This window comes from Nannospalax galili, unplaced genomic scaffold (genome assembly GCF_000622305.1).
Source record: "Nannospalax galili isolate Female #2095 unplaced genomic scaffold, S.galili_v1.0 scaffold760, whole genome shotgun sequence".
NCBI lineage: Eukaryota > Metazoa > Chordata > Mammalia > Rodentia > Spalacidae > Nannospalax > Nannospalax galili.
Genome location: NW_008347555.1, coordinates 1,015,484 through 1,040,377, shown reverse-complemented (window position 1 = coordinate 1,040,377; position 24,894 = coordinate 1,015,484). Strand labels below are relative to the sequence as shown.

Here is a 24,894-nt window from a genome sequence, read left to right as displayed (position 1 = left end):
GTTTTTTTTTTTTTTTTTTGGTCTTTTTGAGACAGGGTCTCCCTGTAGCCCCAGCTGGCCCTGCTGTGTAGACCAGGCTGTCCTTGATCTCGGAGATCTGCTGGGCTTTCCTGTGCTGGGATTAAAGGCATGTGCCACCACTCCAGCCTGGTTGCTAAAATTCTGACTTGTACTTTATTAGGTGTATGATCTTAGGGCTGTAGTATCAGCGAATGAGATTGTTGCTTTTTTCCATGTACTTTATCAAACCTAAAATGCCATTAAGAAAGAAAATATCACCACTGGCATGTTATGTTGGAAAATACAATGTCAGTTAGTTTAAAAATGTGTCTTATAGTCTGCCAGGCATAGTAGTATATACCTGCAATTTTATACTTGGGAACTAGAAACCAGGAGGATCAAGAATCCAAGGGCAGCCTGGGCTATATGAGATCCTGTTTCAACAATGGGGGGTTGGTATTCTTACAACCAATGGAAGATAGCATTTTCGCTGTATAGGTACTTAAAATTACTATGCATAGTTCAACTATATGCTCAACATATAATTTATTTCCTGGGAAGTTCCCATAGACTTCAATGTGTAAAAACCTAGAAGTCAAATCCCTCCCTAATTGTTACTAGATCAAGAGACATTATATAAGCATAGAAAAAATATGAACTTTGCTTAGTAATGAAAGCAATTTAAGAGTTTTTCCATAGTATTTAACAAGAAGTAAATGTAGAAAGAGTAGGGAGCTATCTTAGGGCAACAATTAAGTGAAATCTAAAGGTATGTGGAGCAAGTGGGAATGGGAAGGATATTCCAGATAGTATTCCCAGAGTCTGAGATTAGTTGAAATTTAAAAGCCAGTGAATGGATAAATAGACCTGTTCTGTGGTATATTAACTATATATTCTATAGTACTTGGGGAGTACAGCCAGTGCTCTTAACCGCTGAGCCATCTTTCCAGCCCCAGGAGAATAGTTAAGTGTTCTTATCACAAAAAAGGAAACATGCTATATATGCGTGTTGATTATTGATTTAGTCATTCTTCAATGCATATGTATTTCAAATCTTCATTCTGTCATATACTATATATAATTGTCTGCTTCAGTAAATGAATAAAAAGATTTGAGTAAAATAAAGTATAATACATAATTGTGTATGTGTATATATACACACACACACACATCAATACACACACTTCCTCTATCTCCAGTTTATACTTCCAGCCCTGACAAAGTTGGCTTTTTCCCATTCCCTTTCCCCTTTCTTCCTTTCTCTTCCCTTCTCTCCCTTGTCTTCCTTCTTTCCTTCCCTTTCCCTCACCAGCATGGATCTTATGTAGCAGAGATGATCTTGAACTTCTGAGTGCTAGGATTATACTTATGCCATTATGCTGGATTTATGCAGTGCAGGGAATAGAATTTAGGGCTTTGTTCATGCTAGGCAAGCACTTCACCTGTTTTTGTTTTTCTGAGACAGGATCTTAATCTGTAACCCAGACTGTAGCCTCCTGAGTGCTAGTATTTACAGGTATGAGGCTCCACAGTCTAGGAAAGGTTCCTGATCCTTAGCAATGAACAAAGGAAAGCCAAATACAGGGGCCTAGGCCTAGCCTACAGTACTAGCTTCTTTGGGGGGGCTAAGGCAAAAGTATTACTTGACCCCAAGAGTTGTAAATAAGTCTAATTGAGCACATAGTGGGACCTAAGAATAAGTAAACAGACACAAAATAATATATTTCCTTTCATTATAGCAGAACACTTATATAAATGTTACCCTATAAAATACTCAAATTCTTTGTTCTCGGTCAGATATGGTACCTGGGCTAAATACAGTATGAGATCCTGTCTGGAAAAACAAAAGGAACAGCAAAAAAGAAATTGCTGTTTGAGGTGGTACATGCCTTTAATTCCAGTAGAGGAGACAGATCTCTGAGATGGAGGCCAGCCATGGAGGTCCTCATGGGGAGTTCACCAGCTGGGGCTACAGGGAGACCCTGTCTCAAAAGAAAGAAAAAAAATTATAGTGTTACTGGCTTATTAGCCTCAAACACTTTTTTCTTTTAGATTCAAAATTAAATCTTTTTGGGTGTGTTTGAGATGGACTTTGACCTAGGAGGCTTCAAACTCAGTGTATAGCTCATGTTGGAGATCTTCTGCCTTAGCCTCCTGAGTGCTGGGATTGCAGGTATGTGTTACCACTCTGGACTTTAGGTATATGTATTTTGCTTGCCATTGGAAATTGTCGACATTATTACATAAATTTTTAAGGTTTTCCTAGAACCTAAACAAGACTTAAAAATCTCTCAACGTACATAGAAACTGCCATCAAAAGAGAATTAACCATATCTGAAAAGGTACTAAAATACTAGCTTGAGCCAGGTGTGGTCACACACACCTTTAATCCCAGCACTCAGGAGGCAGAGGCAAGTGGAATTCTGTGAATTCAAGGCCAGCCTGGTCTACATCCCGAGGTTCAGTCCAGCTGGGACTACAGGGTAGACCCTATCTCAAAAAGACCCCCCTTCCCCCAAAAAAACTGGCTTTCTCTTACTTTAAACATTCAGAGCTAGGTATCATGGTGCATGCATATAATCCCAACACTTGGGATGCTAAAGCAGGAGGTTTACCTTGAGCTCAAGGATAGCCTGGGCTGCACACGGAGACTGTCTGGAAAGAGAGGGGTAGCAAACCAAAAATGAGTACATTGTTTTAAAATCAAAGTAGTTTGTAATGTAAAGCTGATAATTGAGAAGTTATATGCCAGTTTTACCCATGTTGTATACATTTTTTCCTATGTCATGCTTGAAAGATTTTTGGCCAGGATAAAAATGTTTTACTTGGTTCCTTCAGATTTATTTCTTGTCTCACAGGCATTAGACGTTTTGTGAAAACAAAATCTTATGTTTGGGATACAGAAGGAGAAGAAAGGGTGGATAACTGAGAATAGCCCAAGAGAGTTGGAGGCTGGTTCCATGTTGGAACTATTGGATTTTATTTATGCTCAACTTCTTTAGAACTTCAAATATTCTAACATATTAAGAATGTAGATTAGTGGGCTTGGTGGTGCACGCCCTTAGTCCCAGCACTCGGGAGGCAGAGACAGGTGGATCTTTGTGAGTTCAAGGCCAGCCTATTCTACATGGTGAGTTCTGAGCCAGCTGGGGGGGCCACAGGGAGACCCTGTCTCAAAAGGGGTCGGGGGATGGATTAGGAGGCTGGTCTACATAGTTAGTTCCAGGCCAGCCAATGCTACATAGTGATAACTTTGCTCCAAAAAATCTATCAACTGCAGCTATTGACTGCTTTTGCAGAGGACCTGGGTTCCATTCCTAGTACCGTGTGGGCTAACAACTGTGTAACTCCAGTTCCAGGGGATCTGATGCCCTCTTCTGACCTCTGTGGGCACTGTACAACATGGGTGTACTTACATACATGTAGGAAGTACACTCATACACATAAATTTTTTTAAAAATTTAAAGAAATTTAGATTGAACCAGCCAGATGGCTTGGGACCAAGGCATTTGTTGCTAATCATGCTTTGAGTTTGATCCCTGGATTGACATGATAGGAGAGAACCAACTCCTGCCACTTGTCCTTTGACCTACACATGGGCATCAGAGAGAGAGAGAGAGAGTGAGTGTGTGTATGTATGTATGTATGTATGTTTGTACAAGCTTGCCAGAGTAAATTAAATCTTTTTTTGGTCTTTTTGAGACAGGGTCTCCCTGTAGTCCCAGCTGGCCTGGAACTCACTGTGTAGACCAGGTTGGCCTCCAAACTCACAGGTATCTGCCTGCCTCTGCCTCCTGAGTGCTGGGTTTAATGGCATGCACCACCACACCCAGATAAATATTTCTTAAAAAGGGATTTGGGTTACAGTATTTTCTAAACTTATTTGATCCTTAAACTATAATCATGCTGTATAATTTCTATTGTAATTTCTACTTTAACTTCCTTATTAAAGGTGTGGAAACTGATCTCAAGAGGGTGGCTGAAGTTGTTTACGAGCATGATGAAAAAGATCAGAATATAAGATTTAGAAAGCCTTAATTTTGTTGCCTCTAAAGGACATTTAGAGATTTTCTTTTTATAAACTTAGAAAATAATGACCCATTTACAAATAAATTCCTCTTTAGTAATTGAAACATCTTCCCTTAATTCATAATTTGTTGTGTGAAAAGTTTAGCTGTAGAATTGTCAATAGAATTACAATTTTAAAAAGGGAGATGCTTATTTGCAGTTAAATTTAAGGAGGGTAGCCTGGGCCTGGAAAATGGTTTAGTATGACATCAGGACCTCTTGGGATAGGTCATAGAACACTTTGAGGAAGGACTCATGTAGGATGTCCAAAAGCCTACTGGCCTTCTGTGGGCCCAGGCCTAAATTTAAGCATTTAAAGACACACTGGTTTATTTAAATAGAATAAATAGAAGAAACAAAGCATTGTAATCGTGGAAAATAAACCATCAACTCAAGAAAGGACCTGCAGTGGTTTAGACATAGAGTAGCAAAGTAAGTTTGTTCCCTTTGTAAGTAAAAGGGAATACATGAAAAAAAAATTTCAGGATTTTAAGGGAAAGCAGAGGATAAGGTAGCATATGCCTGGAGCACTTGGGAAGCTACAGCAAAAGGATCAGGAGCAGGAATTAAGTGCCAGCCTTGGTTACATGAGTTTGATGCCAGCCTGGCTACATTGACAACCCTCTCCTCCAGTCTAAATACATTTTACTGCACTTTAAAAATACTAGATTTGGGAGACTAGAGAGATGATTCAGTTAAGAGCACTGGTGTTTTTGAAGAAGACCCAGCTTCAAATCCCCCAGCACATAATGGCAGCTAACAGCTGTCCATAACTCCAGTTCCAGTGAATCTGATGCTATCTTCTGTCCTCCTCAAGCGTTGCATAACACAGGTGTATTTACCATATACACAGGTATGACACTCATACACATAAACTAAAAATAATTTTTAAAAACTAGATTTGAGGACTGGAGAGATGACTCAGCAGTTCAGAGCACTGGCTGCTCTTCAGAAGACCTGATTTTGGTTCATAGCACCCACATGGTGGCTAACAGCTGGCTGACTATAGCTCCAGTTCTACAGGATCTGACACCCTCTTCTGACATATGTTGTACACTTAAACACATGCAAACAAAACAAACATAAATCAAAAATTTTTATATAGATTAGATTTTACTTTTTCATACTGTTGTGCTTTTGAAATATGTTATAAAATTAGTCCTTCATTACAGCTTGATTTTTTTTAAATTTCAAAAGCCAGGGAAGGCTATACTTAACAGCTCAGTGTAAAGTTCTGGGGAATGGAACTGGGAGTAGCACAGGATATGCCAGTGCTCTACTACTGATCTGTATCACTACCCCTTAGTTTTTTCACTTTTGAGACAGGGTCTCACTACTTTGCCTATACTAGCTATGAACTCTTGCTGTAGTTCAGGCAGCTTGATACTCTACTCTTCTGCCATGGCTTCTCTAGTTGTTGAGATCATAAACCTTTACTACCTGCCCAGACAGTACCACATACTTTTTAAAAAAAAATTTATTATTATTATGTGTACAAGTATATTGCCTGTATGTATGTGAGTGCACCCATGTTGTGCAATGCCGCTGAGGTCAGAAGAGGACTTAGGATTCTCCTGGAACTGGAGTTAAGGACGGTTTGTAGCTGCCATGTGGGTGCTGGGAATCGAACCCTGGTCCTCTACAAGAGCAGTCAGTACTCAACCACTGAGCCATCTCTCCAGCCCCGAGTACTACATACTTTTAAAGGTTTTTCTCCTGAGTTTGGCATCCTGGAAGTAGACACTAACTGAAAACGTACCTGTATTTTGTCAGATGATCTAGTATAATTTTAGAACCTTTATGACTTTCAGAGCTTGTCATAGCCTTAGCAGTTTTATGGTGAAAAATTGCCATTGGCACTATTTTTTCCCAGAAAAAATGGAGAGCCAGCCATGATGATGTAAGCCATGCTGGACTATACAGGAGACACTATTTCAAAAAGGAAAAAAAGGGGAACTGGATGTGGTGATTCATACCTGTAATTCTATCCTGTGACAGGTGGAACACAAATTTGAAGCCAGCCTTGGGCTACAGAATAGAACTCTATCTCAGAAAGTCAAGAGATGGGAAGGAGGGAGAAAATACAAGATAAAACATGAATAATGAATTCTTTTACTTTAAAATAGTTTGGGGTGGTAGCATTCAGAGGCTAAAACAGAAGTATTGCTACAAGTTCAAAGTTAGCCTGGAGTGCATAATGAATATTCAGGCCAACCAAAACTACATAGAAAATGAAAGGAAAATAAGTGAAATTGAATTAAATATTAGAACAGCTGGTCTTTTAGATTGCACCTGTAGTCCCAGCACTGAAGAAGAAGTTGGAGAGGATCATTGGAACCTAGGAGTGCAGTGCCGACCAGAGTAGCATAAATTCCATCTCAAAAATAGAGTTGGCAAAACGGCTCAGTTTGCCTGCTGTGCAAGCCTGATGATCTGAGTTCAATCCCCAAAACCCATGTAAAAGGCCACATGTGGTGTCACCCATCTGTAATCCAGTACTCTCTTCATGAGCTGGGAGGTGGAGACAGGAGCTCATGGACCAGATAGCTGGAGTGTACAGTGCAACAGAAACAACAGAAGTGGAAGGTGAGAACCAACTCCCAAAAGTTGTTCTCTGGGACACACAATGAATGAATGAATGAATGAATGAATGGGCGGGCGGGCGGGCGGGCAGACCTGGGTTCCATTCCCAACACCTATATGGGCAACGACAACCTTCCATTACATGCAGGCAGAGAACTCATACATATAAAATAAAAATATTTTTTAAAACAACAAAAACCCAAGGTGGGCGTGGTGGTACACACCTTTACTCCAGCACTTAGGAGATGAAGAGGCAGGTGTATCTCTGAGATTGAGGCCTCCTGTAAAATTTAGTGAATTTACAAAAGAAAAGCAGCTGGGCGTGTCTTTAATCCTAGGAATTTCTGTGCATTGGAGGCCAGTGTGGTCTGCATAGCAAGTTTTAGGCCAGCCATGGTTACATAGTGGGCCCCAGCCTCAAGAACAAAAAACAAAGTATGCTTGGAATTTGTACAAGAAAAGTGTGTGGGCTAAGACCAGCAATGAGTTTGTTAGTTTGTTTTTAAAGTGAGTTTTTCTTGATTTCCGCCCCCCCCCCCCCGCCTTCTGTGCTGAGATTGGAACCCAAGACCTCACATAGTGGTAGAAGGCTTATCTACCATGTGAGAGGCAACAAATAATAGTTTGTGACTTTTCTGTACATAACACCTATTTACCTTTCTCATTTTTACCTTAGAACAAAGCAAATACGGCCTTCCTTTTTTCTCCCTGTTGCTAGAGAAGTGCTCTGCCAATAAGCTATACTTCCAGTCCTAACTTACTTTATAAAACACTGATTTGCATTCAAGAACCCAAAATAGTGGAAAAATTCACCTGCCAACTCCCCTATCTTTGGAGGAATAATCCTAGCAGAGCTTCCTCAGTAAGTAGTACAGGGAATACAGGTACCAACATACATTTAGTAACAATGTAAAGTTAACGTTTCTTCGTTTTTTCTTAAGGAATTGAATGACCTGGCAAGAGATCCTCCAGCACAGTGTTCAGCAGGTCCTGTTGGAGACGATAGTAAGTATTTAAATGGAAGTAACTATAACATAAAGGAATGTAACATTATGTCTCTAGGGAATTCATAACTCTTAAGGCTATGTGTGGATTTGGGGGGGGGGCAGTCTTTTTGAGACAGGGTCTCTGTGCTGGATATTAGTATTAACTGACACACCTGGGTTGACGGAGCCTCAATTGGGAATTGCCTTCATTGGACTGGCCTGTGGCCATGTCCATGGGGTATCTTGATTGTTGAGTCATGTGGGAGGGCCCAGCCCACTGTGGGTGCTGCCACCCCTGGGAAGAAAACAGGCTGAGCAGGGGGCCAGGGAAACAAGCTAGTGAGCAGAAATCCTCTATGGCCTGTGTGCTGGGTAGTGGTCAGAGTGTTTTGGAGCAGCAATGGAGAGACAAACGAGGACAGTCTCCCTGTAGCCACAGCTGGCCTGAAACTAGTTATGTAGACTAGGCTGGCCTTGAACTCGCAGACAATTCGCCTGCCTCTGAGTAGCCTGCGCCACCACTTCCAGTTTGGATTCTTAATTTTTCAAGCTTTTTTGGGGGGCGGGGGGGGTTGACTCTGTTCTTCTACATAGTGGGTCCTGGAGATTGAATTTGGGTTGTCAGTCTTTGGCAGCAGTTGCCTTTGGTTGCTGAGCCAGCTCACTGCCCTTCTTAGGGTTATTTTGTGAAGAACTCATTGTCTATAGAGAAAGGGGAGTGTTTACTCTTAGTTTCTCATGAAAGAACCTGGTTTTTTTGTTTTTTGGGGGGGGTTTTTGGTCTTTTTTTGAGTCAGGGTCTTCCTGTAGCCCCCAGCTGTCCTGGAACTCCCTATGTAGACCAGGCGGGCCTTGAACTCACAGAGATCTGCCTGCCTCTGCCTCCCGAGTGCTGGGATTAAAGGTGTGCGCAACCACACCCGGCTAGAAAGAACCTGTTTTATGTACACCCAGTCAGCTTTGGTAGTGTTCATTACTTTTTCAACCCATTCTGACCAAATTATCTTTGGGGTTGCATTGGTCTCTTCTTACCTATCCATTGTTACATATACTTGATTATTTTGCTGTTTAAGATAGTACTAAGTGTAGCTGGTTGTGGTGGGTATGCCTTTAATCCCAGATTCAGGAGGCAGAGGCAAGCTGATCTCCATAAGTTTAAGGCCAGCCTGGTCTACACAGCGAGTTCTAAGCCAGGTGGGGCTACAGGGAGACTCTGTTTGAAAAAGACCAAAAAGAAAAGGTAGATGAGTGTGTTCATTAAATTTCAGTGCTGAGGAATGAACTGAGGGCCATTACATTTATTATGTGTGTGTACATGTGTGCTGGTGTGTAGTATACCATGTGCATCCCAAGGATTAAACTCCAGTCATGGGGTTGGCAATAACTACCTTTACCTCCTGGGCTTGTTGTTGTTGGGTTTTTTGACACAGGGTCTCCCTGTAGCCCTGACTGGCCCAGAACTCTCAATATAGACCAGGCTAGCCTCAATCTCATAGAGATCTGCCTGCTTTTGCCTCTCAAGTGCTGTGATTAAAGGCACGCACCAACATGCCTGGTGATGGAAGTTTTCTTAAGCATGCTAAAATTTTTGTTTCTCTGCTACTGGAGTTCGCATTCTTACATTTGTTCCTCAGAGCAAAAATTGCTACTCTGGAACATTAAAGTCGGCATCCCCAAAGCACAAAAATTTAAATGACAGGTTAATTATAGGTTAATTATACTTCATCAAAATTAAAAACTTAGGTGTTGCAAATGATTTTGGTCTTTTTGAGACAGGGTCTCCCTGTAGCCCCAGCTGGCCTGGAACTCACTATGTAGACCAGGCTGGCCTTGAACTCACAGACATCCGCCTGCCTTTGCCTCCCGAGTGCTGGGGTTAAAGGCGTGCATCACAATGCCCAGCAATTTTTTTTTATTTTTATTTTTTGTGTATGAATTTTTTGCCTGCATGTGTGTAAGTGCACCTTTGTGCTGCACTTCCCACAGAGGCCAGAACAGGTGTTGGATCCCCTGAAACTAGAGTTCTGGACAGTTGTTAGCTGTGGTGGAGGTGCTGGGAACCAAACCTGGGTTCTGTGCAAGAGCAGCTAATGCTTTTAACCGCTGAGCCCCCAACCTGTTTTTGTTTGTTTTTAAAAATAAATTGACTGAATCTTAAAAATACTTATTTAATGCCTTTTAAATAAGCCGCTGTATTATGTTCAGGGCCTGAGAAACAAGCCATAGAGATGGCTTCCTATTAAGGAGGTCTGAAAGAACTTTAGGACTTACATTGGGAACCTAGTGAATTTAGACAAGTCTTTATGCTTCTACTTTGTTTTGGGGGTTTTTTGTTTGTTTGTTTTGGTCTTTTTGAGATAAGGTCTCCCAGTAGCCCCAGCTGACCTGGGACTCACTGTGTAGACCAGGCTGGCCTTGAACTCAGGTCTGCCTGCTGGGATTTAAGATGTGCCACCATGCCTGGTGCGTTTCTACTTTGTAACAAGAATTGACTGCTGGTATATGTGGCTAGATGTAGAGTCACTTGGCAATTTTTTTCAGATCCTAGTATGAATAAATAGTAAGTACTAAGTAGTTCGCTTATTAAGAGTAAAAACTATCTTTTGATACCTATATTGAGTAACCTCACTTTAGAAATGGATCAAGTACTATTTTCTGCACTTTTGGAAAGATTTCCTTATTAAACAAGTTTATGGGGGTCAGAGAGATAGCTCTTAACCTCTAAGAGCACTTAATGCTCTTGCAGAAGACGCGGGTTCAATTCCCAGCACCCACAGGGCGGGCAACAACTGTCCGTAACCCCAGTTCCAAGGGATCCAGTGACCCTCTGACCTCTGCAGGAATTGCACAACATGGGTGCACTTACACACATGTAGGCAGTATACTCATACACATAAAATAAAAATAAAAGCAATGAATTAAAAAAATAAAAAGCCATACTTGGTGCACATCTTTAATTCCAGCACTTGAGAGGCAGAGGCAGATGGGTCTCCGTGGGTTCGAGGCCAGCCTGGTATACATAGTAAGTTCCAGGCCAGCAGGGGCTAGAGAGAGACCCTGTTTATGATTAATTGGAATTATCCCTACAGTTTGTGTGTTGGTTTTGGTGGTGTGTTGGATAAAGCCCAGGGCTTTAAATGTGCTAGACTAATGCTTTACCCACACCCCACAGTCCTGATCTTTTCTTTCTGTTTTTTGTTTTGTTTTGTATTTTTGTATTTTTATATGTATTTTGCTTGCATGTTGCATGTATGTGCACTTCGTGCCTGCAATGCTGGAAGAGGCTAGAATAGAGCCTCTGATCCCCTGCAACTGGAGTTAATGATATTAGCTGTCAAGTGGGTGCTGGGATTCGAACCTGGGTCCTCTGCAAGAACAGCCAGTGTTCTTAACCACTGAGCCATTTCTTCATCACCACCTTCATGTATTGAAGAGGGTGTACTAAAAATCTGAAGACCAGGGCTGGAGAGATGGCTCAGCAGTTAAGAACACTGGCTGCTTACAGAGGACCTGGGTTTGAATCCCAGGACCCACATGGCGCAGCTAACAGCTGTCCGTAACTCCGGTTCCAGGAGATCCAACAGCCTCTTCTGTCCTCCAAGGGCATTGCAGGACACGGGTCCACTTACCTACATGCAGGCAGGGCAGTACACGCATACACATGGAATAAAAATAATAAATAAAATATTTTTTTAAAAATCTGAAGACCTGCATATTGAGAACATTTTTTTCCTTAATCGTTCAAACCAGTCTTTGAGGCTGGGAATGTAGTTCAGTTGGTTAATTGCATGCACAAGGCCTTAGGGTTTCATCCTCAGTACTGTGTAAACTAGTTATACAAGCCCAGCACCAAGGTGGAAGCTGGAGGATCAGAAGTTCCACCAGAGCTAGAGGCAGGTTGATCTCTGTGACTTACGGGCCAGCCAGGTCTACATAGCAAGCTCCAGGGCTACGTAAGTGAGACCCTGTCTCAAAAAAGAAAAGAAAAAGAGTAAGAATGGGGCTGGAGGGATGGCTCAGAGGTTAAGAGCACTGGTTGCAGAGGATGTAGGTTCGATTCTAAATACCCACATAGCGGCTAACAGCCATCCATAACTCCAGTTCCAGGGGAATCTACATCCTCTTCTGAAATCTGAGGGCATTGCACAACACAGGTACACTTAAATACACATGCAGGGACTATATGTAACACACAAAATTTTTTTTATTTAAAATATTTTATTTTATTTTATGTGTATGAGTATATTCCCTGCATGTTATGTGAATGCAGTGCCGGGGAGGTCAGAGGAGGGCTTTGTATTCCCCTGGAACTGGAGTTACGGATGATTTGTAGCTGCCATGTGGGTGTTGGGAATTGAACCCAGGTCCTCTGTGAGAGCAGTCACTGTTCTTAACCGCTGAGCCATCTCTCCAGCCCCCATAAAAAATAATTTAAAAAATTTTTATTTTATGTGTATGTGTATATTGCCTGCATGTAAGTACACCCATGTTGTGCAGTGCCCAGGGAGATCAGAAACTATCAGATCCCCTAGAACTAGAATTAAGAACAGTTGTTAGCTGCCATGTGAGTGCTAGGATTCGAACCTGGGTCTTCCACAAGAACAGCCAGTGTTGTTGACCGCTGAGCCATCTCTCCAGCCCCAATTTAAAAAAAAAAAAAAAAAAAAAAGTCTTACTGTGTAGCCATGGCTGACCTGGAACTCAATATGTAGACCAAGCTGACCTCAAACTTAGATGTCCACTTACCTTTGCCTCCTGAGTCCTGGAATTAAAGGCATGTGCCACCATGCCCAGCAAGACAGGTTCATACTATGCAGCGTAGGCTGGCATCTAGCCTCTTACTTTGCCAAAGATAACCTCAAACCTAGTATTGTGCCTCAAGTTCTCCAGTGTTGGGATTACAGACATGCTGTACCACCATAAATAGCTCTAAATACTTTATTTTTATTATTTGGCCTTTTTGAGACAGGGTGTCTTTGTAGCCTTAGCTGGCCTGGAACTCAACTATGTAGACCAGGCTCACCTCAAGCTCTCAGAAATCCACCTGCCTCTCTGCCTTTCAAATGTTGGGATTAAAGGCGTGTGCCACTATACTTGGAACTCCACATACTTAATAAATTTCTATTTTTTTGTATGTGTGCATGCATGTTATGGCACAAGTGTGAAGGTCAGAAAACAGCTTTCAGGAGTGGGATCTCTCCAGTGTTTAGGTCTTGGAGATCGAACTCAGTTTGTCAGACTTGGAAGCAAAAGCCTTTACCTCCTGTGCCATCTTGCTGGCCCCAAGAAAGATGTCTTTTTTTTTTTTTTTCTTCCTGTCTTTTTTGAGACAGGGTTTCCTTGTAGCCCCAGCTGTCCTGGAACTCACTATGTACACCAGGCTGGCGTCAAACTCACAAAGATCCACCTGCCTCTGTCTCCCCAAGTGCTGAGATGTCCTTTTTAAAAAAAAAAAAATTTAAGTGTATATGATATGTGTCTGTGTGAGTTTATGAAAACACTATATAGTGCCCAGAGAGGCCCCTGGCTGGAGTTAGAGGTGGTTAAGAACTGCCTGATAAGGTTGCTGGTAATCCAACTTAAGTCTTCTGTAAGAACTGCACTCTTAAATGCTGAGCCATCTTTCCAGCCCCTTCAACTGCTTTGTAATTGATTGTCTTATTACTGTTCTAGGCCTTTCTGGCCTTTTTCTTTTTTAATGCTTTCAACTCAATTGGTTTAGATTCTTCATCCTGTCCTTGGTCATTATATACTGCTTATAAATGAACTTGGATTAGGTGGACAATGATAAGTTTCTCTAGTGTAAGTATAATGGGAATATTGTTACATGTTAATTTTTCTTTTTCTTGTTCTTTTCCAGTGTTTCATTGGCAAGCTACAATAATGGGGCCAGTAAGTACTCAGATTAACTCTAAAATAAATACTTTATATAATTTATTCATTTTTAATCTCAATTTTTTTTTTTTAATCAACAGAATGACAGCCCCTATCAGGGTGGAGTATTTTTCCTGACAATTCATTTCCCAACAGATTACCCCTTCAAACCACCTAAGGTAATAATAATTGCTTATTGGAATATGATATCATATTAGAATGTGATCATTGCTTTTACTGTGCTCTATGATACTAATAAACCAATTTATAAAACGTATCCTTTTTCTGTAGGTTGCATTTACAACAAGAATTTATCATCCAAATATTAACAGTAATGGCAGCATTTGCCTTGATATTCTACGGTCACAGTGGTCTCCAGCACTAACTATTTCAAAAGGTAATAGAATAGTTATTGAATATCAAGATAAAGTAACTGCTTTTTTTTATTGGTGTTTGTTGGTTTGTCTTTTTAAGATTCTCTCTTTTTTTAGGGGTTGGGAGTTCTTTCTGAGACAGGATCTCCCTGTAGTCCAGCTGGCTTGTATTCACTATGGAGACCAGACTGGCCTCAAATTTACAGATCCACCTCCTGAGTGCTGGGATTAAAGGCATGCACCACCATGCCTGGCTCTATTTTTTTTTTATAATTCATGCTTTAATCTCCCTTAGTTTATAATAGATCTTGTTGATACAGCTGGAAAGAGTTGAATTCCCAGACACAGTCCTTGGTCTGATACTAGTTTGCTGATTGTGATACCCAGGAACAGATGGAGGCCTGTTTCCATGTTGCATACCTCTAATCCTCATATGTGGGCAGCAGAGGCAGAAGGATCAGTAGTAGTTCAAGGTTCTTGACTACAAAGCAAATTTGAGGCTAGCCTGAGCTAGAGTGAAGCATTACCTCAAAAGAGAATAACCCGGACTACTGCCAAGATGGCTAATGGTATGGTTATTAGATGTTTTTTTGTGGGGTTTCTTTAGTTGGTTTGGTGTTTTGGTTTTTTTTGAAGCAGGGTCTCATTATGTAGCCCCAGGTGCCTTGGAACTCACTATGTAATCAAGGCTGGCGTTGACTTGTGGTATGCACTTGCCTTAGCCTCTTGAGTGTTGGAATTACAGATATGAACCACCATGCCTGACTTGTTTTATTTACTTTGGGGGGGGGGGTTCTTTTTTGAGACAGGGTCTCCCTGTAACCCCAGCTGGCCTGGATCTCACTATGTAGACCTGGCTGGCCTTGAACTCACAGAAATCTGCCTGCCTCTGCCCCCTGAGTGCTGGGATTAAAGGTGTATACCACCATGCCCAGCTTAATTTTATTATTTTTATGTGTATTGTGTCTGTAAATGCACTCGTGTTGTACAGCGCCTGCGGAGGTCAGAGGAGGGCAGTGTCAAGAGCCCTTGGGACTGGAGTTAGGGATAGTTATTAGCCACCAAGTGGGTGCTGGGAATCAAACCTGGGTCCTCTGCAAGAGCAGTCAATGCTACTGAGCCATCTCTCCAACCTCTTAGTTTTGGTTTTTGAGACAGGGTCTCATAATGTACCTCTGGCTGGCCTGGAACTTTCTGTACAAACCAGGTTGGCTTCAAACCTACAGAGATGTTCCTGCCTCTGCCTCTGGAGTGCTGGGATTACCACAACTGGCTAAATCTTATATCTGAAAATGGTACCTAACTAACATTGACAAAACTGATTGTTAGATTTCACATTTGTCATTTTTGCCTAAGACTGTTTCTGTTTTTGTTTTGCTGATAGTTGAACTTAGAATCTCATGCATGTTAGGAATGCTGTTGACCTCTAAGCTACATTCCCAACTCTATTCTTAGAATTTGTTGCTTTTGTCCTTTACTAATGTATGCATTCTTTTATCCTAGTACTTTTGTCCATCTGTTCTCTGTTGTGTGATCCCAATCCAGATGATCCTTTAGTGCCTGAGATTGCTCGGATCTACAAAACAGATAGAGAAAAGTAAGTATCACCTCTAGATGGAAAGCTGTCTATTTTCAATCTAAAAGAAAGTGAATACATAGAATTAAATGTGAAAGCACTTTTTTTTTTTTTTTTTTTTTTGAGACAGGGTCTCCCTGTAGCCCTAGCTGGCCTGAAACTCAAATGTGTAGACCAGGCTGACCTCGGTCTCAAGAGAGATCATCTGCCTCTGCCTTCTGAGTGCTAAGATTAAAAGCATGAACCACCACACCCAACTGGAAATTAATTTTTTAAAAAATTTTAGGTGTATTCGTGTATTGCCTCTATGTAGGTAAGTGCACCCGTGTCGTGCAGTGCCCACAGAGGTCAGAAGACTTAGGCTGTTGGATCCCCTGGAACTGGAGTTATGGACAGTTGTTAGCTGCCATGTGGGTGCTGGGATTCGAACCCAGGTCTTCCTGCTGAGATTACTCAGCAGTTAAGAACACTGGTTGTTCTTGCAGAAGATTCAGGTTCAAATCCATCCCAGCACCCACATGGCAGCTAACAACTGTCTGTAACTCCAGTTCCAGGGGATCTAACAAGCCTCTTCTGTCCTCCCCTGGCATTACATGACACGGGTGCACTTACCTACATGCAGGCAATACATGCATACACATAAAATAAAAATAATAAATAAATATAAAAGATATATGGGACTGGAGAGATGACTCAGCAATTAAGAGCACTGATTGTTCTTACAGAAGACCTGGGTTCAAATCCTAGCACTCACATGGCTGCTAACAACTACCCACAACTCCAGTTCCAGAGGATCTGATGCCTTCTGTCCTCCACAGGCACTGCATGACATGGGTGCGCTTACATACATGCAGGCAGTACACTCTTGCATATAAAATAAAAATAAATAGCTGGGCATGGTGGCACTTGCCTTTAATCCCAGTACTTGGGAGGCTGAGGCAGGAGGATCTCTGAGATAGAGACCAGCCTGATCTAAAACCATGAGTTCCAGGCCTGTTGGAGCTCCTGTCCTCCACAGGCACTGCATGACATGGGTGCGCTTACATACATGCAGGCAGTACACTCTTGCATATAAAATAAAAATAAATAGCTGGGCATGGTGGCACTTGCCTTTAATCCCAGTACTTGGGAGGCTGAGGCAGGAGGATCTCTGAGATAGAGACCAGCCTGATCTAAAACCATGAGTTCCAGGCCTGTTGGAGCTCCAAGAAGACCAAAACAAAAAAAAAATTATATATATAAAATTATACAGTTACTTGAAATCTGGGTAAGACCAGGTATAGTGCCTCACACCTATAATCCAAGCACTTGGGAGACTGTGGCAGGAGGAATACAAATTTGAGGTCAACCTGGGGTATAGAAAGAGACCTATCTCAAATAGTCAAAAATCCAAAATAGTAACAGAAAAAGCTTAAGTAGGTGTTTTTGTTATGGTCTAAATGGAGCTACACAGGAATGGAAGATTGTAGGACTGAGTCTTAGTTTTGTGTCTATTTCTGAATAACATCTATATATCATATAGTCTGGCTTTTTTTTTTTTTTTTTCTTTTTTTGGTGGGGGTCTTTTTGAGACAGGGTCTCCTTGTAGCCCCAGCTGGCCTGGAACTTGCTATGTTAGACCAAGCTGGCCTCCAGTTTACAGAGATCCACCACGCCCCACTTGTAGCTGAATTTTTTTTTAAGTGCATGATGCTTAACTAATTTGTTTTGATTAAAGACCCATTTTGTGAACATAAGTGCTTACCAGAAAGCATATCCTAAGTACGGCAGTAACATTTAGTAGAACTGTTCATTTCTCACTGTGTAGATCAGGCTGGCCTCAAACTCGCAGAGATCCACCTGCCTTTGCTTCTGGAGTGCTGCAATTAAAGGTGTGTGCCAGCACACTGGGACTCATCTCTTTTTTTAAAAAATTTATTTTGGGGCTGGAGAGGTGACCCATCAGTTAAGAGTATTGACTAAGGACTTGGATTTGGTTCCTGGCACCCACATGGTGAATAGCAGCTGTCCATAATTCCATTTTCAGAGTATCTCTTGGACTCCACGGGCATTGCATGACATGGGCACACTTACATACATGCAGGCCATACACTCATACACATTAAAAAAATCAAAATATTTTTAATTTTTAAATTTGTTTTTGAAACTATCTTCCTGTGTTGTCCAGACTGGTCTTAAATTCCTGTAATAAAATAATTTTCTTGGGCTATAGAGCTGGCTCAGCAGTTAACATTGACTGTTCTGTAAGACCTGGGTTTGAATCCCAGAACCCACATAGCAGCTAACAGCTGTCTATAAGTCCAGTTCCAGGGTCTCCGACAGCCTCTTCTATTTTTTTAAATATTATTTTTTACAGTCTTTATTATTTTTATTTTATGTGTATGAATGTATTGCCACCACATGTATGAGTGCGCCTGTGTCATGCAGTGCCACGGAAATCAGAAGAGGGCTTCAGATTCTCCTGGAACTGGAGTTAAGGATGGTTTTGAAGCCTCCATGTGGGTGCTGGGAATCGAACCCTGGTCCTCTGCAAGAGCACTCAGTGCTCTTAACTGCTGAGCCATCTCTCCAGCCCCCGACAGCCTCTTATAATCCTCTTCAGGCATTGCACTACACAGGTGCACTTACATATATGCATACATATAAAGTAAAAATAATAAATTTAGGGGCTGGAGAGATGGCTCAGCAGTTAAGAGCACTGACTGCTCTTGACGGCTCTTGAGAGGACCCAGGTTCAATTCCCAGCACCCACATGGCGGCTACAAACCGCCCTTAACTCCAGTTTCAGGGGAATCCGAAGCCCTCTTCTGACCTCCGTGGCATTGCATGACATGGGTGTACTCACAAACATGCAGGCAATACACTCATATTCGTAAAATAAAAATAAAATATTTTTAAAAATAATGAATTTAAAATTTTTTTAAAAATCTTTCTTTTCTCAGTCTTTTCAGTACCTAGGACTGTAATAGTTAGATCCAAAGCACTTCACACTTTTGAAACAGGGTCTATGTATAACTCAGGCTGCTCTCAAATCTACTGCTGCCTTGTCTCAGCTGTCCAAGTGCTGGAAATTACAGGCATAAGCCACCTTTTTTTGTTTTATTGTTTTTTGGGGGGGTGCTGTTTGTGTTTGAGAACGGTGTTATGTAGCCTATGCTGGCATCAGACTTACTATATAACCATGGGTGATCTTGAACTCCTGATCTTCCTACCTGTACCTTTGAGTGCTTTGATTATAGGTGCATGCCATCATACCTGACTCCCTCTATTACTTAAGACTGAAAACCTTTCACTCTGCTCATTAATTTTTTATTTATTTATTTATTTATTGGTCTTTTTTTATGAGACAGGGTCTCCCTGTAGCCCCAGCTGTCCTGGAACTCACTATTTAGAGCAAGCTGGCCTTGAACTCACAGACATCCTTCTGCCTTTGCCTCCCAACTGCTGGGATTAAAGGTGGAGCCATCATGCCCAGCTGTTCATTAATTTTTTTTTTTTTTGTATTTTTATGAGTGTATTACCTGCATGTATGTGACTTGCACCGGTGGCGTGCAATGCCAGCAGAGGACAGAAGAGGCTGTCGGATCCCCTGGAACTGGAGTTGCAGTTTTTAGCTGCCATGTGGGTGCTGGGATTTGAACCTGGGTCTTCTGCAAGAACAACCAGTGTTCTTAACGGCTGAGCCATCTCTCCAGCCCCTAATTTTTTTATTTTTAAAATTTGTTTGTTTGGAGGCAGGATCTTCCTGTAGCCCCAGCTGGCCCAGAAACTTATGTAGAGATCTCCTGCCTCTGCCTCCCAAGTACTGGAATTAAAGGTGTGTGCCACCACAGCCAGCTTTCTATATTTTAATTTTCATTAAATTTATTTATTCGTATGTGTCAGCACATATATCCATGTGTGCCCATGGCACGAGGATCAGAGGATCATCACCTTCCACCATCTGGGTTCTGGGGATCAAATTTGGGTCGTCATACTTGACACCAATCACTTTTACCTACTGAACCATCTTGCAGACCCCTTTTTTTCTTCATTTAAACAAGCTCTTGAACTTCCTGCCTCAGTTTCCACTTGGCTCTTTATGTCATTTAAATCACTTATATGATTTTAAGAACCATATAATAGCCAGGCATGGTGGCGCACGCCTTTAATCCCAGTACTTGGGAGGGCAGAGGCAGGTGGATCTTTGTGAGCTTGAGGCCAGCCTGGTCTATAATAGTGAGTTCCAGGACAGCTGGGGCTACAAGGAGACCCTGTCTCAAAAAGACCAAACAAAAAACAAAAAAACCATATAATACAGAATTACATAATTTCAAAAATAAGTAGTCAGATGTGATAGCACATACTATATAACCCCAGCACTTGGTAGGCAACAGCAGGAAGATTGCACTTTCTCTGTTAGCCTTGGCTACATACTAAGATTCTCAAAAAACAAGGGCTGAGTGTAGTGGCACATGCCTTTAGTCCTAGCACTTGGGAAGCAAGCACGTCTCTGTGAGATCCAAGCAAGCTGGGGCTACAAGAAAAGCCTGTCTCAAAAAACCAAAAGAAAAAGAAAAAAAAAAAAGAAACAAGAACCACAAATCTAGTTGAAGGTTCTCTGTAGAAATAATAGAATAAGGTATGTGCCAGCAAATGCTGCAATTTAATCTGAATCCTATAAGTATTGTATTTATAGGAAATGCTTTTCATTTTACAACTGCGTCTTACTGTCATTAAGTATAGGCTTATTAGTAATTGGAGTTAAAACTAGGTATGATGGTGCATGTCTGTAATACCAGCACCTTGGAGACAAAGGCCAGGAGGATTGTCACAACTTTGAGGCTGTAATAGTTTTACATAGTTCTAGGCTAGCCAGGGCTTCATAGGAAGATCTTGCCTCAAAAAGGAAGGAAAGAAAAGAATAGGAAAAAAATGAAAGAAATTGAGGTAGAAAAGTGGCTTTGCTTAAATGTTTTCAGGTTACTAGGTGGGATAATGAACGAAATGTGTCAATTATTGACTCCTTACCTATGTTGAGCCAAATTCTCTTTGTGTGTATACAGGTACAACAGAATAGCTCGGGAATGGACTCAGAAGTATGCGATGTAATTAAAGAAATTATTGGATAACCTCTACAAATAAAGATAGGGGAACTCTGAAAGAGAAAGTCCTTTTGATTTCCATTTGACTGCTTTCTATGAGCCCACGCCTCATCTTCCCCTGTGCACATGTTTACCTGATACAGCAGAGCTGCGTGTTGTACATACTTGGAACAACAAACTAGAAATACTGTACTTCTGTACCAACATTGCCTCCTAGCAGAGAAGTGTATGTGTGAGAAACCAGTTCTCCAGGCGTAACCTAGGTGTGAGACTAAAAGCTTTTCTTACTGACTTATTTGGATAATGGCAAGGCGTGAGGGGTGGGTACACAGTGTGTGCTTGGATGGGGAAAAAGCTCCACTGACCTGTAGGAGATTGTTTTTAAGTGGAATCCATCTAATCTCAAAACAGTTATAAAAATGCAAGGCGAAGAACATGAAGCTGTTTCTGTATTCATTTCACCCTGAAGGACCTACAACTTAGGTGAAAGTTGTGACCAACCAGATTAAACTTACCCACATCCAGTATTTTAAGGTCTAAGTTGAACTGGTCAACATTTAAATGGATTAGAGCTATTAGTACACAAAGTGTGAGGGCTTTGTACCCAATTCTTTTACATCTCCCTGCCCTTTCAACCTTCCTCCTTTTAGCCCCTTTCTCTCCATAATCTTTGGTTTGTATGTGGTTTCTCAGTTAATACATAGCTAATAGCTCTTATTTTTCTTATGTTTTTAACTGCTTTAGGTCTATTTGGATATAAGGGTGAAAATTTATTTGATGGAAATACTTGTGTATATTTAAAGACCCAGTTGCTCCTCTGGAGCTTGTACGTTCAAGAATGATTAATCTGTGTAATAAACTGATTACTACAGTCATTACATATAATTTTGTGTGAATAGGCTTTTTGATTTAAAAACTGTCTAGCTGAGATTAGTGGTGGATTTTTCCTTACCCTGAAATGTTTTCATTTATGTTTGTTGCATTTCAAAATCATGAAACAATTCCAGTTTACATAGTTAAAAAAAAAATACTGAGAGTAATTTTATTGAACAAGATAGAAGCATAAACTTAAAGGCATTTTCATGAAACTTACATGTGCACCATTCTAGGAACATGACTGTTAAACTAAGTAAATTGGCTTTGTTAATGAAACTAAGCAACATTTCACCAAAACCTTGTGACATTCTCTTGGTACATAGGACATAAAACACAAAGGCATTGCTGTTTGGTAAGTTAAGCCTCTGTGATTGTAATTATAAGAGTATAACTGACCAAACCTGGGAAACATGAGCACAATCTTGTATCGGAGCGTCTACGTAATTACTTTGCACTAACATTTGCAGGATGTTCATCCAGTTTTAAATTGTACTGTATGTGGCTTTTTGAAGTCTTCCCTTGACTCTAGTAAAATGTAGTTTGAAACTTGTCAACAGCTGTTTTCCAGAAACATTCATGTGAACTAGGCAAGTTATCTCCCCCCACCCCTTTTCCTAACCTGACTGTAAACCAGGCTAGCCTGAGGCTATGGCTGATGCTCTCTAGCCATCGGATTCTTTAAAATGCATCTTTACACTCTTGCACAAAAATTGAGGAATAAATGTCCACTGCTTTTGGTTTTAAACTTGTTCACCTGTCTCATCTCTCAGTGTCATTGTTCCTCTGTCTCAGAACTTGGCAACTTTAAAAAGAAAAAACCTCTTAATTAGCTGCTGGCTGCTTAGAAGCATTTCAAGAGTGCTTTGTTAGCACCCTCTTGTCCTTGCAGGTAATGTTTGACTACTAACAGCTGTGGGGGAAGGAGTCAGAATTTAATTTTAAAAAATCACCCCATATTCTTAGTATTATAGGCAGGTAGAAGTTCGGTTTGGGATGTGTGTGTGTTGGTGTCTGTATGTTTCATTGCTGGGGAAAGGGCCCAGGGCCTATGCTCGTCAAGTGCTCTGACATTGAGCTATATTTATTCCCTCCTGGATTCATCAGTTTTTGACTTGCTGTCAATTAAGCTGTTTACAGTGGAGTCAGCTGCACAAATCTTAAACTGTTATTATTTGCTTATCATAGAGAGCTGCAAGCTTCTTGCCATTTATTAGGTCATAATGTTATTTTTCACAAGAGTGCTCTTTAAGTATTTTTGTGCTAAATGTCATCTTCATGCGCAAGTGTCAGATGAAAAGTTTTGATGGTCACACAGTATTAGAACTGTGAGTGGAGTTTGGTCTTGCCCATTTGAATATGAAACATGGTTGGTCAAGTTGTGTACATGTGCATTATCGTTAAAAGGAAAAAAAGTCACTCAGGATGATTCTCACATAGACACCCAGCTCTATATAGGAGTTTCTCTGATATGTAAAAAGCTTGTTTGCAACAACCTTGTTTGATCCTGATGAGGGTAATGGTAACAAAGGAATGTCAGGTTACAGGTTTCTTTTTGTGTGCTTAATAGTAGCTTGGAATACTTGGTCAGATTATGTTTGGAACAGTTTCTTCCGGTGAAACCAGACCATTTCAGATATCTGCATGTTCTGTTAATGGCCAATAGTCAAAGGGATCATTGTCCTCCTAATTTCTTTAGAAGGGCTATAATGGTGGTTAAGAGACAGGAAGGTTTGAGGAAAAATGGAAAGTGTGACCAGAGACTTTCTATGCACTGACCTGTCAGAAGCATTTCATTTCTACTGCCAGTCCCATTTTCTGAGTAATTTCTTTACATTAGCAAAGCATTTTTAACCTTAGAGTTGGAGTGCCTATATACTGCCCCTTGTCTGCAATTAAAGAGAAACTCTTGCTTTGTCAAGAGTATAGAATCCCTTAATATCCATTGGTAAGATTTTTTTTTTTTTGTCTTTTTTTTGAGACAGGGTCTCCCTGAAGCCCCAACTGTCCTAGAACTCACTATGTAGACCAGGCTGTCCTTGAACTCAGATCTGCCTGCCTCTACCTCTGCCTCCCAAGTGCTAGGATTAAAGGCATGCACCACCATGCCCAGCTTTCCATTGGTAAAATTTTAATAGAACTTTCTTCTGGCCATGGGTGGTTGTATACACCTTTAATCCCTGCACCCAGGAGGCAGAGGCAAATCTCTATGAGCCTACATAGTAAGACACTAGGCTCAAACCAACTTCTGGATCGTACATATACCTCCACACTCCTCTAACCTTTGGAACTGGGAAACACGCTCCCCAAGTTGGCTCCTGCTTCCCTTGTGTTGCTTATGTACTTAGGTAAAAACTTTCTCCTTAAAAGTTTGGGGTGGGCATGGTAGTGCACACCTGTAATCCCAGCACTTTGGAGGAAGGCAAAAAACACCTTCCTCCTGGCACTGTAACCTTACTTAGCCAAGGTCATGGTTGAGTGGTTAGTGCTCAGGGGTCCTCTAGATTTGGTTGGTTGTTTGTTTGTTTGTTTGTTTGTTTGTTTGTTTTTGGAGACAGTCTTCACTATGTGGCTATCACTAGGATTAAAGAAGTGTGCCACTATACCCAGCAAAGTTAACATTTTGACTACTGGCTACTGATCCACTTTTCATCTTTGAATTATTCAGAGAATTTTACTTGATCTGAGAGACAATCTGCCTTTTAGCAGGTGCAAATCTGTATTAATAAGACTAACTGGTAAGGTGCTTTCTGAGCATACAGGAGGCTCTCAGTTTGATCCCCAATACCATACACATGAAGAATATATTAGTACCAATATAGCAGGATTGATAGTCTCTGAGTAGTTTCTCATGGTTTGATTTTAACATGGAAGTTATTTGTAGAATCCCCTACATTGTACTCTGAAAGCAAATGGTTGATCAGTTGAGGGAAAACAAGAAGCCACTGAATGCCCAGGCTAGGCCTCCTGTGTTGCACAGAAAAAAACAACAGCCTTGGTGGAGATACTGTGTTCCCTTTCAGCCTTCTGAGGATTTGAGGGATGACTGCTACAGGCATAACCCTCTTAAGATTCTATTTGAACTCCCTTCTAATTAAAGTTATTTTTGAGATGAGTCTCACTTTTATTTGGCAAGTTTTAAACTTGTGAGCTGAAGTCTTCTGTATCAGTCTCCTGACGGATGAGACTACATCACTACACCCAGTTCAGTCTTGGTTTATATTTTGAGACACAGTCTTGTGTAGCACAAGCTGGCCTTAAATTTGTTATGTTGCCAAGGGTGACCTCTCACTTTGGAACCCCCTACTTCTATTTCCCAAGTGCTGGAATTATGGGTATGCATCATCACACCCATTTATGCAGTGAGGGAATTGAACCCATGACTTCATGCTAGGCAAGCACTCTATACACATTTTAAGCCCTATTTTAAACTGGAATGTAGCAAAAGCTGATATTGAACTGATTCTTCGGCCTCA

At 41.1% G+C, this 24,894-nt stretch overlaps 1 protein-coding gene across 1 annotated transcript in view; it reads left to right on the top strand.

Moving 5' to 3' along the window:
* Positions 1-22,166, top strand: part of Ube2d2 (ubiquitin conjugating enzyme E2 D2) — a 37,646-nt gene extending 15,480 nt beyond the window's left edge. The window contains exons 2-7 of the mRNA XM_008844287.2: positions 7,593-7,656; positions 13,498-13,529; positions 13,613-13,690; positions 13,803-13,908; positions 15,389-15,482; positions 20,507-22,166. Of these exons, the coding sequence (XP_008842509.1) occupies positions 7,593-7,656; positions 13,498-13,529; positions 13,613-13,690; positions 13,803-13,908; positions 15,389-15,482; positions 20,507-20,552 (420 nt within the window). The 3' untranslated portion in view covers positions 20,553-22,166. The remainder of the gene's footprint in view (positions 1-7,592; positions 7,657-13,497; positions 13,530-13,612; positions 13,691-13,802; positions 13,909-15,388; positions 15,483-20,506) is intronic.
* The last annotated feature ends 2,728 nt before the right edge of the window (positions 22,167-24,894 follow it).